The 16,596-nt window shown below is 36.9% G+C and overlaps 1 protein-coding gene across 9 annotated transcripts in view; it reads right to left on the bottom strand.

Annotated features, from left to right (window-relative positions):
- ATM (ATM serine/threonine kinase) overlaps nucleotides 1-16,596 on the bottom strand; it is a 139,153-nt gene that overhangs the window by 73,138 nt on the left and 49,419 nt on the right. For all 9 annotated transcript variants that reach the window (XM_054524991.2, XM_063711358.1, XM_054524992.2 and 6 more), the window contains 7 exons: nucleotides 10,461-10,578; nucleotides 8,683-8,856; nucleotides 6,960-7,129; nucleotides 5,373-5,619; nucleotides 2,142-2,257; nucleotides 756-882; nucleotides 88-287 (listed from right to left, as the gene is read on the bottom strand). In XM_054524991.2, the coding sequence (XP_054380966.1) occupies nucleotides 88-287; nucleotides 756-882; nucleotides 2,142-2,257; nucleotides 5,373-5,619; nucleotides 6,960-7,129; nucleotides 8,683-8,856; nucleotides 10,461-10,578 (1,152 nt within the window). The remainder of the gene's footprint in view (nucleotides 1-87; nucleotides 288-755; nucleotides 883-2,141; nucleotides 2,258-5,372; nucleotides 5,620-6,959; nucleotides 7,130-8,682; nucleotides 8,857-10,460; nucleotides 10,579-16,596) is intronic.

Below are 16,596 nucleotides of genomic sequence, written 5' to 3'. Positions count from 1 at the left end.
CTCGAAACAAAACAAAACAAAACAAAACAAAGCAAAAAGAACAGGATAGAAAGACTGCTTATATATTGGTCCAAATATGTTATTTACCTTTGGTTGATATAGTGAATCAAAGTATAAATAACATCTCGAAGAACAAAGGCCCAAGCTCCTCCTAAGCCACTTTTTATATCTTTCAGTAATAAACTAACAAACAGGTGGTATATTTTAAGAATTCTGTGCTTCTTATAAACATTATTTGTTTCAGCCGCTTGCTCACATATGGCAAGAAGAATTTTCTGATAGGAATCCTAGAAAATAAACAGATTTAGTAAAAAGTTATTTAATTAGACACTCGGCTACAATAAATACACTTTATATTTTTTCTTCAAATATTTGAATACCTACACATTTTATATTTAAAATAACTAAATAACAGAATTTAGATTTGGGTTTGATATCAAGTACAAAATGTTACATTAAGAAAATTACTATCTTAAACTATTGCCAATTTATTTAATTTTCAGAAGGTAAACTACAATTAAATAGTATATTCCCATGAAAAAGTAGATATATTCCCTTCTGTTCTCATATGTAACATATTTCAATTAATGCTGACAAGTAAAATACCATTTAAACTTGTAAATGAATGTTTTCCTTTTTAACTATGAGATACGTTTTTCATTTGTTTACTTTTCCTCTTTAAGATGTATTTACAAAGATTTTTTTAGCTAAAAAAGAAGGAATGCTCTATTATTAAACTCATCATGTATACTTACAGGGCTTTTGGAAAGAATTTCTAAAATGCTTTTTAACTTGGTTTTATGACAATTGCTGATATAGGCAAATGTTGCTTTAATCACATGCGATGGAAAATGAGGTGGATTAGGAGCAGGATCCAAATCCCTAACAGAGTTAAGGGAAAAAATACAGTCATCATTTTAAAAAGTTTTGTTCATAGACCAGTGAACTTCCAAAATGAAAATTTAGATTTTAATAGCCCCCAAATTCAAAAACCATTTTTCTACTGAAAAACTATACTTTCAATAAAATCACAAATGACATATCACAGTCCAGATATATAAATCAGATTATCTAAATACCTTTCACCCTCAATAACTTAAATAATCTTAAATGATCTTATAATGATTTTCTTAAAAAATCTTATAAAGTTAAAAGGCAGTTCCACAAATGAGCCTCAGTATTACTTCAGATCAGAATCAAAGCTCTATGCCAGTACTGTAAAAGCAGTATTTTAAGACATGACAATCAACACTTATTTAGACAGCATGAAATTACATATGTGAAAGTACTTTCTCAGATATTATTACTATTTTATATGCCCAGCACAGTAGGGCACATTAAAAAAAAAAAAAGTGAAGCATATTTTCAAGTAGCTTACAATCAAGCCAGGAAAACAACTCTAATGTTCATATACAACTCAGAGACATTCACATCCAAATTAAATTGTACAGATAATAAAGCACAATAAAGAAAAGGTGAGGCTGGGTACGGTGTCTCATGCCTGTAAACCCAGCACTTTGGTTGGCCAACACGGGGGAATCACTTGAGGCCAGAAGTTCAAGACCAGCCTGGGCAACATAGTGAAACCCCATCTCTACCAAAAATATAAAAAATTAGCCAGGCACAGTGATGTACGTCTGTCATCCCAGCTACTCGAGAGGCTGAGGTGGAAGGAAGGATTGCTTGAGCCTGGAAGGCGGAGGTTGCAGTGAGCTGAGATTATGCCACTGCACTCCAGCCAGGGCAAAAGAGTGAGACTCCATCTCAAAAAAAAAAAGAAAAGGTGATCTATAAAGGCAAAACCTAGATAAAGAGAAGAGAACTAGGAATAATGTGTATGAAGAAAAAAATTTCAAGGGCCAACAGATGGCACAATGTTCAAATATTACAGAAAGACTAAGAAAAGGTTATTAGGTTGGCCAACCAAGTGGTCAATTTAGAAAGAGTAATTACTGTGGGGAGACTATGGTAAAAGAGGATAGGTAATTACCTCAATTCAAAGGTGGCTATTTTTAAAGAAACAAATTTTTTAAAAAGAGTGATGTCTATAAATTGAAATAGACATTGAAGGTGTCAACTAATAAACTTCTTTAAGAACTTGTGAAGTTACAGCTAGTTCTCTAAGTTTAAAATGTACATACCCTGAAAAGTCACAGAGGTCAGTGCTCTGACTGGCACTAGAATTTGCTGGCTCATGTAACGTCATCAGTAACTCCACCACAATCTCTGGTAAATTACTAATGAATAAGTGATCAATCTGCAAGGGCACAAAATTAAAATATATTTAATATTTTATATCTTTGAACTTCAAGACAACTCAAAAGACATATATTACCTTATTTCCAAAAGTATTCGATGACTGTAAAAGAAAATAGATGACTCAAAGTCCAAGATTTACAAGATTATAACTAACCCTACCTTTTTCTTCTATGCAGCCAACCTGTAGACTAAGAGGAAAAAGTATGAAAATCAAGCCAAACAAGGCCCCCTTAATCCAATTCTTCAATTTTAGAGAATCATTTTAAATAAGACTTCAGGTCTATCATTAAGTTATATGACCTGGTAATTTTTCTGCCAACTAAATTTCCCACTGATGTATAACTGCTCCTCTATCTGAATTTTACTCTTGACTTTATTTGGGAATTCTGTCTCAATTATAGAACTTTACTGTTAAGAATTCCCAGGGACTGGGAACAATGTCATCTTTGTTCCCTGCATAACTTCTTCCCAGACTTCTACTTGAGTGCCATCCCAAATTCTAAGGCTAGCTGCGATCCACATCCCCTTTCATCAATAGTAGAATAAAACCCTCCCCAACAGATTTGGACTTTTCATTAATCTACTTCCTACTATAGACAGGTAGCTTCACAAAAGACACAAATTCTCTAAATATAAAGAATAAGTCTGCTACATTACACTTTAGTTAAATGAATGAGAATTGTGAAGTCTTAAGGGTGAATATAACAACTTTCCAAATAAGGAATTACAGTGATCTAAACCAAAAGGCAAATGGCTAATTTACTTAATGCATAAGGAAGTTCAAAAACATACTTCCTAATAACAAAAAATATTTTAGAAGGTGACAAGAAAGAAACCTAACGTAAATGAGGCAGGGCAATAAGGTCTGGAGGCAGGGAACCTAGGGCCAATCCATGCTGACCTCCTAGAATGAAAGCAAAGGAAAACCCCAACTTTCCATGCTCAAGTAACAAAAGGACAAGATGCTACTCCCTTTGCAACCCCCTCCCTTTTACTGCGGCAGATAAGAAATTGAAAGTACCTCTGATTGGTCCCCTCCTATAACCAATCAGACTGATTACAGCCCACTACTTCATTTACATAGGGTGTATACCAAGTAACCAATGGAAAACCTCTGAAGGGTATTTAAACCCCAGAAAATTCTGTAACCAGGCCCTTGAGCCACTTGCTCAGGGCCCACTCCCACTCTGTGGAGTATAATTTCATTTTCAATAAATCTCTGGCTTTGTTGCTTCATTCTTTCCTTGCTTTGTGTGTTTTATACAATTCTTTTTTTTTTTTTGAGACGAAGTCTTGCTCTGTTGCCCAGGCTGGAATGCAGTGGTATGATCTTGGCTCACTGCAACCTCCGCCTCCTGGGTTCAAGTGATTCTCCTGACTCAGCTTCCCAAACAGCTGGGATTACAGGCACACACCACCACACCCAGTAGGGACGGGGTTTCACCATGTTGGCCAGGTTGGTCTCGAACTCCTGATCTCAGGTGATCCACCCGCCTTGGCCTCCCAAAGTGCTGGGATTACAGGCATGAGCCACCACACCCGGCCAAGAATTTAACTTACATCTTTAACCAAAAAGCTAAGAAACTGTGATTTAATTTTTGCTGTTTTTCATTCTTGAGGCAAGTGTTTCAATCAAGGTTGAACGTAATTACTTTTCCCTCCAAAACCTATTCAGGCTCTAAAAATTGCTGTCTTTTGGTTTGAATGCATTAAGAAAAGAATAGTAAGATTAAGAATGCTCAGAAGACTAAGATGGGAGATTGAATGGGAGTGGCTAGAGGCTGAGTGTCTCTCTCAAATTCCATAACCTCTGGAGTGCCTATTTCTGTTCCAGCTGTCTTTGGGAAAGGAGTCCTCTGCTCACCATTTCCCTTCAGACTGCAGACTTACAACCAGTTCTGAATAGGTCCACCTAAGCAACTGAGGAACTTGCTGTTCCATTTCTTGGTTCAATATAGATAACTAGGAAACTAAAAATAAAAGGTCTCTTGAAGTTTATCTAATATTGACCAAGTTTGGTTAGTTATCCCTTACTTATAACCAAAATAAATAAATACATACATAAATGTGGGGTGACCACAGCTTTTTTATCTTAAAAAATTTGTATGTATGTTTTAATATAAGTTGCTTCAAAAAATTTTGGAATGTATATAAATGATTATAAAACAAACAAAGCTTGTTAAATCCTTCCTTACTTGACTCCTTCTTTTGACAAAGATTTAATGAATACTCAAAATATATTACGTGGTTGAGATACATCAGCCAAAAAAAAAAAGAGAGAAAAATGTATACTGGAGAAGACTGGTAAATAATTAACATAATTCAAAAGTAAATTATGGTCTGGCAAGGTGGCTTACATCTGTAATCCCAGCACTTTGGGAGGCTGAGGTGGAAGATTACCTGAGGTCAAGAGTTCAAGACCAGCCTGGCCAACATGGTGAAACCCCGTCTCTACTAAAAATATGAAAATTAGCTGGGTGTGGTGGCGCGCAGCTGTAGTCCCAGCTACTTGGGTGGCTGAGGCAGGAGAATTGCTTGAACCCAGGAGACAGAGGCTTCAGTGAACTGAGATCATGCCACTGCACTCCAGTCTGGGCAACAGAGTAAGACTCTGTCTCAAAAACAAAAGCAAAGACAAAAAAAAAAGGTAAATTGTATCATACATTAGAAGGTAATAAGTGTCATAAAAAAACAAACAGCAGGGTATGAGAACTATAGGAATGAGGGATGGTTGTTTTTCTTGAAAAGTGGAAAGCTTGGTGAGATTGAAGAGGGAGTGAAGGTTTTCTGTACACTGTTTAGTATTCCTTGACTTTAACAACCAGCTTGCATTCGTGTATTACTACAGTTAAAATAAATTTTTAAATGGCAGAAGAAAATTATTCAAATGGTTTTTTGGGTTATTTCTAATTTAAAACATTTCTACTTAGTTAAAAGCCAATCAGAGGGAGAGAACACGACATAACCAAAAAAATTCATGGGTTGGCTATGCTAGATAATGATTACCATAAGCTAAGTTTCAATATATAAATACGAATGAACAGCCTTAAAACGTAAAGGTTATATCTCATATCATTCAGGGAATGAAAAGTACATAAAAATGGAAGCCATACCTGTTTTCCCAATAAGTTTTCACTTTTAAGCATATCATAGACCTTCGTAGCAGTCTCTCTTCGCTGTGCCATTCCACTGTCTCCTATACCCTCATAGGCAAAATAAGGAAGAATATTTACAAGAACCTTTGGAAAGCAGTCTGTTAGAAGACTTTTCCAGTCCTCTTGAATCTGATTAGCAATGGACTTCACCTCATCAAAATGACTTCTAATCACCAGATGTGGAATCAAAACCTTATAACAAGATCTAAAAATAGAAAAATTTAAAATATAGGTTATATATAACTTTTCCAAGTAAAATTTTGTAAAATAATTCTTAAAAACTGTTTTAATACCATCAGCATTAAAGTGTCACACTTTATCCAGATTATTAAACATTCTTTAATTTTATAAATGGAAAAATTAAGTAAATTCTAAATAGTCACATTAAAAAAATTAGAAAGCTTAGAACATACCACCACCACAATTATGGGATTTAAAAATGGGACCTTGTTCAGTAGCACCCTTAGCAAAAAGAAAAAACAAAACAATAAATAAATAAAAATGGAGACTTGAATTTATATTTATTTCTTCTGCATAATCAACTAATGTAAAGCAGTTGACCCTTGAAAAACATGGGTTTGAACTTATACTTGCATATTTTTCAACCAAATGCAGATAGAAAAACAGTATTCACGGGATGTGAAAGTCTGTATATACAGAGGACTGACTTTTCATATACGTGGGTTCTGCAGGGCCGACTTGATGACTTGAGTACGCGTAGATTTAGGCATACATGGGGGATTCTGGAATGAATCCCTAGCATATGACTATATTGTTCTTGCCAAAATGAATGAACTATAAGGACCACTAAATTTACTTTTGTAGGAATATCCTTCTTAAAGGAAGCTACCTACATACAACTCATAATCTATTAGAAAACTCTATTAGGATGAGTCTGAAACTCAGATCTGTGATATACTACATGTAAAATGCATAGCAAAGTCCATAACACAGAGCATGTTCAACAAATATGAGATGCCTTCCCATCATCCTGATACCTAAACATTACTTTTTAGTTGTTTCAAACCTCTCCATTTTCAAATTTTTCTTCTACGGAGTTAAAGTTAGCAAAATAAAGTTTCACATTAAGTTTCTAAATCTAATAGAAGTAATGACTAAAAGGCCTACAGTCAAGTAACAGAAAAGAAAAACAAGGCAGAAATAACCAGCTACTAGTAATTTATCTTCAATTTTTTCCAAAGGAAAGATGATCAAATACTAAAGCTGAAAAGGACCTGAAAGATCTCCTTGTGTAAGTAACTTCCTTACTTTACATATTAAAAAACCAAGGCATAGAGGGTCTTTATGTGGTTTGACCAAAGTCAGATAGCTGGTTGTTGGCACAGCTAGGACCGGATCTGAAGTACAGTGACTCCCTTCAATACATTCTTATTAAAAGAAGCTGTCCTGCTTCTCATACTATGTAGGCTCCCACACACACATGTGTATGGATATGGTATGTGTGGTGCTGGTGAGGCGACTTGCTAAATATTGTTAACTAATTTTAAATTAAACAAATTTCACATATGTCATGTATAAACTTACCTATAGAAATCCTCAATATTTGCGTAGTTTAATAAAATAAAAGGAAAAGAAGATAAGTTGTATTCAGTATCTTGAAGATTTAGCCATTCCAAAACCAGGTAATCTAAATGAGATGCCATAAAGTCTTCTAAACGTCTATATCCAAAAGTTTCAGAAACTTTCTTTAAAACCTGCATGAACCAAAAAGTCAATGTGTTAAGAAAAATGAAAAAAATAAATCATTTAAATGATTGTTAATATTATTTAGAGTAGGACTTAGAAACAACATTCATTTAACTTTTCTTGATTTCCTCATCTATGAGATGGGAATAATAATTAAGAAAATGTACTCAACTGGCACAGTATCTGACACATAGCAAACCCTTAATAAATGTTAAGTAAATAAAAATATAAAAATATGCTAAGAGTTTCCAACATTTGGTTATACTTAAAGGAAGATTTAATGTAAAATTACTGGCCAGGCGTGGTGGTTCACATCTGTAATCCCAACGCTTTGGGAGTCTGAGGAGGGAGGGTTGCTTAAGCCCAAGAGTTCAAGACCAGCTTGGGCAACATAGCAAGAGCCCGTCTGTATAAAAAATTAGCCAGGTGTGCGGATGTGATGGCGGGCACCTGTAGTCCCAGCTACTCGGGAGGCTGAGGCAGGAGAATGGCATGAACCCGGGAGGTGGAGCTTGTAGTGAGCCGAGATCATGCCACTGCACTCCAGTCTGAGCGACAGAGCGAGACTCCGTCTCAAAAAAAAAAAATATATATATATATATTAGCTAGGTGTGGTGGCACATGCCTGTAGTCCCAGCTACTCAGGAGGCTTGGGAGGATCACTTGAGCCCAAGAGGTCAAGACTGCAGTGAGCCATGATCGTATCACCGCACTCCAGCCTGGGTGACAGAGTGAGACCCCGTCTTTCAAAATAAATAAATAAATATAAAGTAAAATTATTTCTCTTAGGCTTAAATCCAAATAAGAAAAATCCAAACAATACATAACACTTATGATTATTAGGTAATGTATTTGTATACTTTTAAGAAACACTGAACAAGTCTTATACTGAGAAGTAAAAGGCTAACTGATTATAGGCTGGCTTACTCCAAAGCACCATGGAAACAATGCTGGTAGAATGTTAACTGGCATATCAGTCCACTGACCTACCACTGATTTATCACATAAAAATTTGCAATGGAGAGGCCTGGAACTTCCTAAACCATAAATGCTGAGGTGATGGAAAAGAGACGGGGCCAACATTCTATAATACTGCGCTGATGTAGTAATTATAAGGCTTGGACCCTAGTCCTTCTCCCCTGATAATTGAACTTAAAAGCCTGATAGCTCTAAAATTTGACTTCTGGCCCTGCTGGATCCCAGTGTGCTGCCCCAGAATCTACCGGGCAAAACACCTATACTGCTCTTGTCTCCATGTGTTTCCCTCAATAAATACTATTTCCAAAAGCCTGGTCAGTCTGGTGGACAAGTCATTCACTCTTGTTAGTACAATGACTGCCTTGTGAAATGCTCTTAAATGGAATGTAAGAAACAACAGTGTATACCATAAATACACCATTTGAATAGTTTTTATATAACTGCTTTCCAATATTCCCAACCTAAAAAATAAAATTGTTTCCTAGTCTTAAATAAGTGCCACTCAGAAAATCTAGCCTTAACTTTTTAAATTATTTCACAGTGACCTAAGGAAGCTTCTAATAAAATACTCATCCACATATACCTTTTTCACAAGGTGAGGTTCTAATCCATTCTCTTTCACAGATTTACATAGGGCAAACAAAGCCTGTTTTTCGCAGATAGGGCTACAGGATAAAACCACGGCTATCAACGTCAGTAAAACAGATTTTCTATTATAAATTTCATCCAAAGGTTCAGGGTTCTCAGCACTATGGGACTTAAAAAGAAATTTTAAAAAAATGTAATGTAAAATGTAAATGTTTAACAATCAATTATAAAATCCCACCTGAACTCCAGATTTTTTGACTAGCTATACACATTTCAAAAACCTCCTACTCACTAATCCTAGTTCTGTCTTTTGGTACAAGAAAGAGTAAGGACCAATACCTTTGCTAAATCACAAGCATTGACATGTTTAAAAACAATTATGAGCTTTCTACTAAGTCAATTCCTTCATCCATTTTTTATAAGACACAGATATATAACATTCTGGCTAAAAATCTTTTACTTTACTCAGAACCAAACCAAACATTATAGTTATCCTCTAAAAAATACAGAAACATTTAATAACTAAAACAGTGTAATTGGATTGCTTGTAACACAAAGGATATTTGTTTGGGGGATGGATACCCCATTCTCCATGATGTGATTATTTCACATTGTATACCTGTATCAAAACATCTCATGTACCCCCCAAATATATATATATACACACACAACTACTATGAATATATATATATACTATGTGTATGCATATATATGTGTATATATAGTGTATATATACACATATATATGCATACACATAGTATATATAGTGTATATGTATATATACACGTATATATATATAGTGTGTATATATATATACACGTATATATATAGTGTATATATATACGTATATATATCTACACACACACCTACTATGTACCCACAAAAATTTAAAAATCTAAAAATAAAGCAAAAAGTACAAAAGATCCAAGTTCTTGTATTAACTTTGTTCAGGACAATATGCTTCTATTAATGCAGTGTAAGACAGAGTTAGCCTTTTTGGTAACTGTAATACAATGTTGATTCATACTATAATCGCAAGATATAAACTTCCTAGGTCTTTTTCTAAATGAATTGCTGTCAGATCAGTATTTTCCCTTTTTGCAGATGACAGGCTGATTTAAAATGTATAATATACATTATCTCATTAGATTTTATGTTATTTACACTTATCTTTCTAATCTATTGAAATTCTTTTCTAAACTCACATTCGTTCAATTGTACCTTTCAATTTCCCGCTATCACAGACTTGACAGTTATTTAACTATCTTAAATACTTGTAAGAAACAAACCAGGACATAAATAAATGAAAAAATTTGAACTCTAAGATAATCATTACCGTAAAAAATATATTATTCTACAGAAATGTGAAATATCACAAGTTTCACTGTAAACACCACAATGATTTGATCTTGTGTGATTCTTCTCCTCAATCTATTTCTTCCCATTGTCACCTGTTCCCTTAATTAGCTTTTAATCAGATCACATACGAAAAGATTTTTAAAATAAAAAAGGAAGCCATTTATACTCCCATAAAAACTCAGTTAAATTTTGGGTTTCTCCATAAAAATGCTAAACCAAAAGAAATTGCTATGATTTGACCCATTGTGACCCAGAAATAATGCAGTTTCATTCAATTCATACAGTTGTTTTAGAGCAGCTTTATACTGGAAACTACTGGATTATAAACTCTCTTATGCCAAACTTGGTGAAGTAATTTATGGGATATTCATAGCAAGCATACGATAACAGCAAATACATGTTACTTAAAATTACCATTTCTCTCATTCCTTCCTGAGCTTTCAAGTATGCATTTTCAAAAGCTGTTTGCTGAAGCTTCAAAGGAAGTGCTTTCAGTAACCTGGAAGAATCTCCCTTCGTGTCCTGGAACAATCTTAAAACAAGCAAACAAACAAACAAAAAGCGAAATAATTTTTTAATTTCAAACCCTACTTTCCAAAGCATACTCCAGAACAAAAATAAATCACTCTGTGAGACATAATAACATACCAGCTCTTTCTTAAAGACTAATAAAACCTGAGTTTATTTAAAGAGGTTCAGAGCAGCAGCTTAGTATTAAGGTCTTGAATACAAAATCTATTTTCTCCTAGAACTGAAGAGGGTCTCAAAATATATTTTAACTATTGCCCAAATTTGAACAGCACTGAACTCAAACTAGCCAGAAAAGATAAACTGTTCTCTGGCCAAACACCAATTAGTTGAGTCCACAGATTCCAATGTCAACCTGCTCTAACATTTAATCACTCTGAAAGTGGGTAAGTTAATGTTTTTATGTACCATTTAAATTTTGTTTTATGTGATGGAAAAAAGTTGATCAGTACACCTTTTGTGTAACAGCCACATATTTAAGGATAACTCTTTAATCAACTTTGTCTTTTATCCTTTTTTAGTAATCGAAGCTTTTATAATTGTTTATGTTCCTCTGATTCTTCTAGTTTCACTCACTGCTCTTAAAATAGCTGAACATTAGATATCTGCTATTGTCTGAATGTTTAACCCCTCCAAATGTCATGTTGAAATCTGATCCCCATTAGGTTATGCCTAATGGGAGGTATCTGAGTCATGGGGGCAGATCCCTCACGAATAGATTAAGGCCTGAGGGTAAGGAATGAGTGAGTTCTCACTATTCAGTTCCCACAAGGGCTGGTTATTAAAAAAAAGAGCCTGGCACGGCCTTCCCCGCCTCCACCCTTGCTTCCTCTCTCACCATGTGATCTCTGAACACACTGATTCCTCTTTGCCTTCTGCCATGAGTCTGAGGCCCTTACCAGATGTAGATGCCATATGCCAAATAAACCTCTTTTCTTTGTAAATATCCAGCCTCAGGTATTCCTTTATAACAACACAAAGGGACTAAGACAAAATCTAACAAGTGTAAAATAAAAAAAAAAAGAATGCTACTTGCATGTTATTCTTGAATTTATACTTTTTGAATCTTCAATTTTTTTAATGCCACCACTACACTGCTGCCTTATTACATTCAACTCAGTCTTATATTACCTCAGTCCTTAAAGTTCAGCATACATTTGATCTGTGAAATTTAATAAGGACTTGAACTACTAAACATATTCATTAGAAATCCTTGCAATGCATTATGGTCTTACTAAAAAGAGTTCCAAACCTGAGGACTTAGACACAAAATCTAGTTTATGAAAACATTAGTGTCAGCATATTCAAATACTGAAATATTAGTTTCAATACTTTATGTGACTGCTGAACAATATAGTGATCTTTTATTATTGATCACTTACATTTTAAAGTTACTCAAATGATTTTCAGCTTTGATGTTTTTGAAGCATCATGTAATTTTTTTTCAAGTACATTCATTTATTTTAAAACAGTTATTGGATACCTATCACATGCCAAGTATTGTTTTAGGTGCTAAAAATACAACAATGAACAGAACAGACAAAAACCAGTGCCTTTTAGGAACATATATACTAGTGGAATAGGGAGAAGTAAATATATTAAAATATGTTTCACGTTATCATAAATGCTAGAGAAAAATAAAACAAGGGAATAGCAAGACGGCAACATAGGAACAGTTCTGGTCTGCAGCTCCCAGTGAGATCAGCGCAGAAGGTGGTGATTTCTGCATTTCCAACTGAGGTAGCTGGCTCATCTCATTGGGACTGGTTAGACAGTAGGTGCAGCCCACAGAGGGAGAGTCGAAGCAGGGTGGGGTGTAGCCTCACCCGGGAAGTGCAAGGGGTCGGGGAACTCCCTCCCCTAGCCAAGGGAAGCCGTGAGGGGCTATGCTGCGAGGGGCTATGCTGTGAGGAATGGTGGATTCCAGCCTAGATACTACACTTTTCCCACAGTCTTTGCAACCCGCAGACCAGGAGATTCCCTTGGGTGCCTACACCACCAGGGCCCTGGGTTTAAAGCACAAAGCTGGGCGGCCATTTGGGCAGACACTGAGCTAGCTGCAAGAGTTTTTTTTCATACCCCAGTGGCACCTGGAATGCCAGCCAGACAGACCCATTCACTCCCCTAGAAAGGGGGCTGAAGCCAGGGAGCCAAGTGGTCTAGCTCAGCGGATCCCATCCCCATGGAGACCAGCAAGTTAAGATCCACTGGCTTGAAATTCTCGCTGCCAGCACAACAGTCTGAAGTCGACCTGGTGCACTGAAGCTTGGTGGGGGAAGGGGCGTCTGCAATTACTGAGGCTTCAGTAGGATGTTTTCCCCTCACAGTATAAACAAAGCCAGTAGGAAGTTCGAACTGGGCAGAGCCCACCATAGTGCCACAAAGCCACTGTAGCCAGACTGCCTCTCTAGATTCCTCCTCTCTGGGCAGGGTATCTCTGAAAGACAGGCAGCAGCCCCAGTCAGGAGCTTATAGATAAAATTCTCATCTCCGTGACACAGAGCACCTGGGGGAAGGGGCGGCTGTGGGCACAGCTTCAGCAGACTTAAATGTTCCTGCCTGCCAGCTCTGAATAGAATAGCGGATCTCCCAGCACAGCGCTCGAGCTCTGCTAAGGGACAGACTGCCTCCTCAAGTGGGTCCCTGACCCCCGTGCCTCCTGACTGGGAGACACCTCCCAGCAGGGGTCGACAGACACCTCATACAGAAGAGCTCCAGTTGCCATCTGGCAGGTGCCGCTCTGGGACAAACCTTCCCAGAGGAAGGAACAGGCAGCAATCTTTGCTGTTCTGCAGCCTCCACGGGTGATAACCAGGCAAACAGGTCTGGAGTGGACCTCCAGCAAACTCCAGCAGACCTGCAGCAGAGAGGCCTGACTGTAAAAAGGAAAATTAACAAACAGAAAGGAATAGCATCAACATCAACAAAAAGGATGTCCACACAGAAACCCCATACAAAGGTCACCAACATCAAAGACCAAAGGTAGATAAATCCACGAAGATGAGGAAAAACCAGCACAAAAGGGCTGAAAATTCCGAAAACCAGAATGCCTCTTCTGCTCCAAAGGATCACAATTCTTCACCAGCAACGGAACAAAACTGGACAGAAAATGAGTTTGACGAACTGACAGAAGTAGGCTTCAGAAGATGGGTAATAACAAACTCCTCTGAGCTAAAGGAGCATGTTCTAACCCAATGCAAGGAAGCTAAGAACCTTGAAAAAACATTAGAGGAACTGCTAACTAGAATAATCAGTGTAGAGAAGAACATAAATGACCTGATGGAGCTGAAAAACGCAGGACGAGAATGTCGTGAAGCATACGCAAGTATCAACAGCTGAATTGATTAAGCAGAAGAAAGGATATCAGAGATTGAAGATCAACTTCATGAAATAAAGCATGAAGACAAGATTAGAGAAAAAAGAATGAAAAGGAACAAACAAAGCCTCCAAGAAATATGGGACTATATGAAAAGACCAAATCTACGTTTGACTGGTGTACCTGAAAGTGATGGGGGGAATGGAACCAAGTTGGAAAACACTCTTAGGATATTATCAGAATTTCCCCAACCTAGCGAGACAGGCCAACATTCAAATTCAGGAAATACAGAGAACACCACAAAGATACTCCTCGAGAAGAGCAACCCCAAGACACATAATCATCAGATTCACCAAGGTTGAAATGAATGAAAAAATGTTAAGGGCAGCCAGAGAGAAAGGTCGAGTTACCCACAAAGGGAAGCCCATCAGACTAACAGCGGATCTCTCGGCAGAAACCTTACAAGCCAGAAGAGAGTGGGGGCCAATATTCAACACTCTTAAAGAAAATAATTTTCAACCCAGAATTTCATATCCAGCCAAACTAAGCTTCATAACCAAAGGAGAAATAAAATCCTTTATAGACAAGCAAATGCTGAGAGATTTTGTCACCACCAGGCCTGCCTTACAAGAGCTCCTGAAGGTAGCACTAAATATGGAAAGGCAAAGCTGGTACCAGCCACTGCAAAAACAAACCAAATTGTAAAGACCATTGACACCATGAAGAAACTGCATCAACTAATGGGCAAAATAACCAGTTAGCATCATAATGACAGGATCAAATTCACACATAACAATATTAACCTTAAATGTAAATGGGCTAAAATGTCCCAGTTAAAAGACAGAGACCGGCAAATTGGGTAAAGAGTCAAGACCCATCAGTGTGCTGTATTCAGGGGACCCATCTCACATGCAAAGACACACATAGGCTCAAAATAAAGGGATGGAGGAATATTTACCAAGCAAATAGAAAGAAAAAAAGCAAGAGTTGCAATCCTAGTCTCTGATAAAACAAACATCCAACAAAGATCAAGAAAGACAAAGAAGGGCATTACATGATGGCATAGGGATCAATGCAACAAGAAGTGCTAACTATCCTAAATATATATGCACCCAATACAGGAGCACCCAGATGCATAAAGCAAGTTCTTAAAGACCTACAAAGAGACTTAGACTCCCACACAATAACAGCGGGAGACTTTAACACCCCACTGTCAATATTAGACAGATCAATAAGACAGAAAATTAACAAGGATATTCAGGACTTGAACCAAGCTCTGGACCAAGCAGACCTAACAGACATCTACAGAACTCTCCACCCCAAATCAACAGAGTAATATACATTCTTCTCAGCACCACATCACACTTATTCTAAAACTGACCACATCGTTGAAAGTAAAACACTACTTAGCAAATGCAAAAGAATGGAAATCATAACAGTCTCTCAGATCACACTGCAATCAAATTAGAACTGAGGATTAAGAAACTCACTCAAAACCGCACAACTACATGGAAACTGAACAACCTGCTCCTGAATGACTACTGGGTAAATAACAAAATGAAGGCAGAAATAAGTAAGTTCTTTGAAACCAATAAGAACAAAGACACAATGTACCAGAATCTCTGGGACACAGCTAAAGCAGTGTTTAGAGGGAAATTTATAGCACTAAATGCCCACAGGACAAAGTGGGAAAGATCTAAAATCGACACCCTAACATCACAATTAAAAGAACTAGAGAAGCAAGAGCAAACAAATTCAAAAGCTAGCAGAAGACAAGAAATAACTAAGATCAGAGCTGAGTGAAGGAGATAGAGACACACACACACAAAAAACCTTTCAAAAAAATCAATTAATCCAGGAGCTGATTTTTTGAAAAGATTAACAAAATAGACCGCTAGCAAGACTAAAGAAGAAAAGAGGGAAGAATCAAATAGACACAATAAAAAATCATAAAGAGGATAATACCACTGATCCCACAGAAATGCAAACTACCATCAGAGAATATTATAAATATCTCTACACAAATAAACTAGAAAATCTAGAAGAAAGTGATAAATTCCTAGACACATACTACCTCCCGACTAAAGCAGGAAGAAGTCGAATCCCTGAATAGACCAATAACAAGTTCTGAAATTGAGGCAGTAATTAATAGCCTACCAACCAAAAAAAGCCCAGGACCAGAGGGATTCACAGCCGAATTCTACTACAGGTACAAAGAGGAGCTGGTACCATTCCTTCTGAAACTATTCCAAACAATAGAAAAAGAGGGACTCTTCCCTAACTCATTTTATGATGCCAGCATCATCTTGATACCAAAACCTGGCAGAGACACAAGAAAAAAAGAAAATTTCAGGCCATTATCCGTGATGAACATCGATGTGAAAATCCTCAATAAAATACTGGCAAACTGAATCCAGCACATCAAAATGCTTATCCACCACTATCAAGTCAGCTTCATCCCTGGGATGCAAGGCTGATTCAGCACACACAAATCAATAAACATAATCCATCACATAAACAGAACGAATGACAAAAACTACATGATTAAAGGCTCATGCCTGTAATCTCAGCACTTTGGGAGGACAAGGCGGGTGGATCACCTGAGGTCAGGAGTTCAAGACCAGCCTGGCCAACATGGCAAAACCCCATCTCTAAGAAAAATAAAAAAATTAGCTGGGTGTGGTGGCAGGCGCCTGTAATCCCAGC

This window comes from Pongo abelii, chromosome 9, assembly GCF_028885655.2.
Source record: "Pongo abelii isolate AG06213 chromosome 9, NHGRI_mPonAbe1-v2.0_pri, whole genome shotgun sequence".
Classification (NCBI taxonomy): Eukaryota; Metazoa; Chordata; class Mammalia; order Primates; family Hominidae; genus Pongo; species Pongo abelii.
This window is presented reverse-complemented; position numbering and strand designations above follow the sequence as displayed.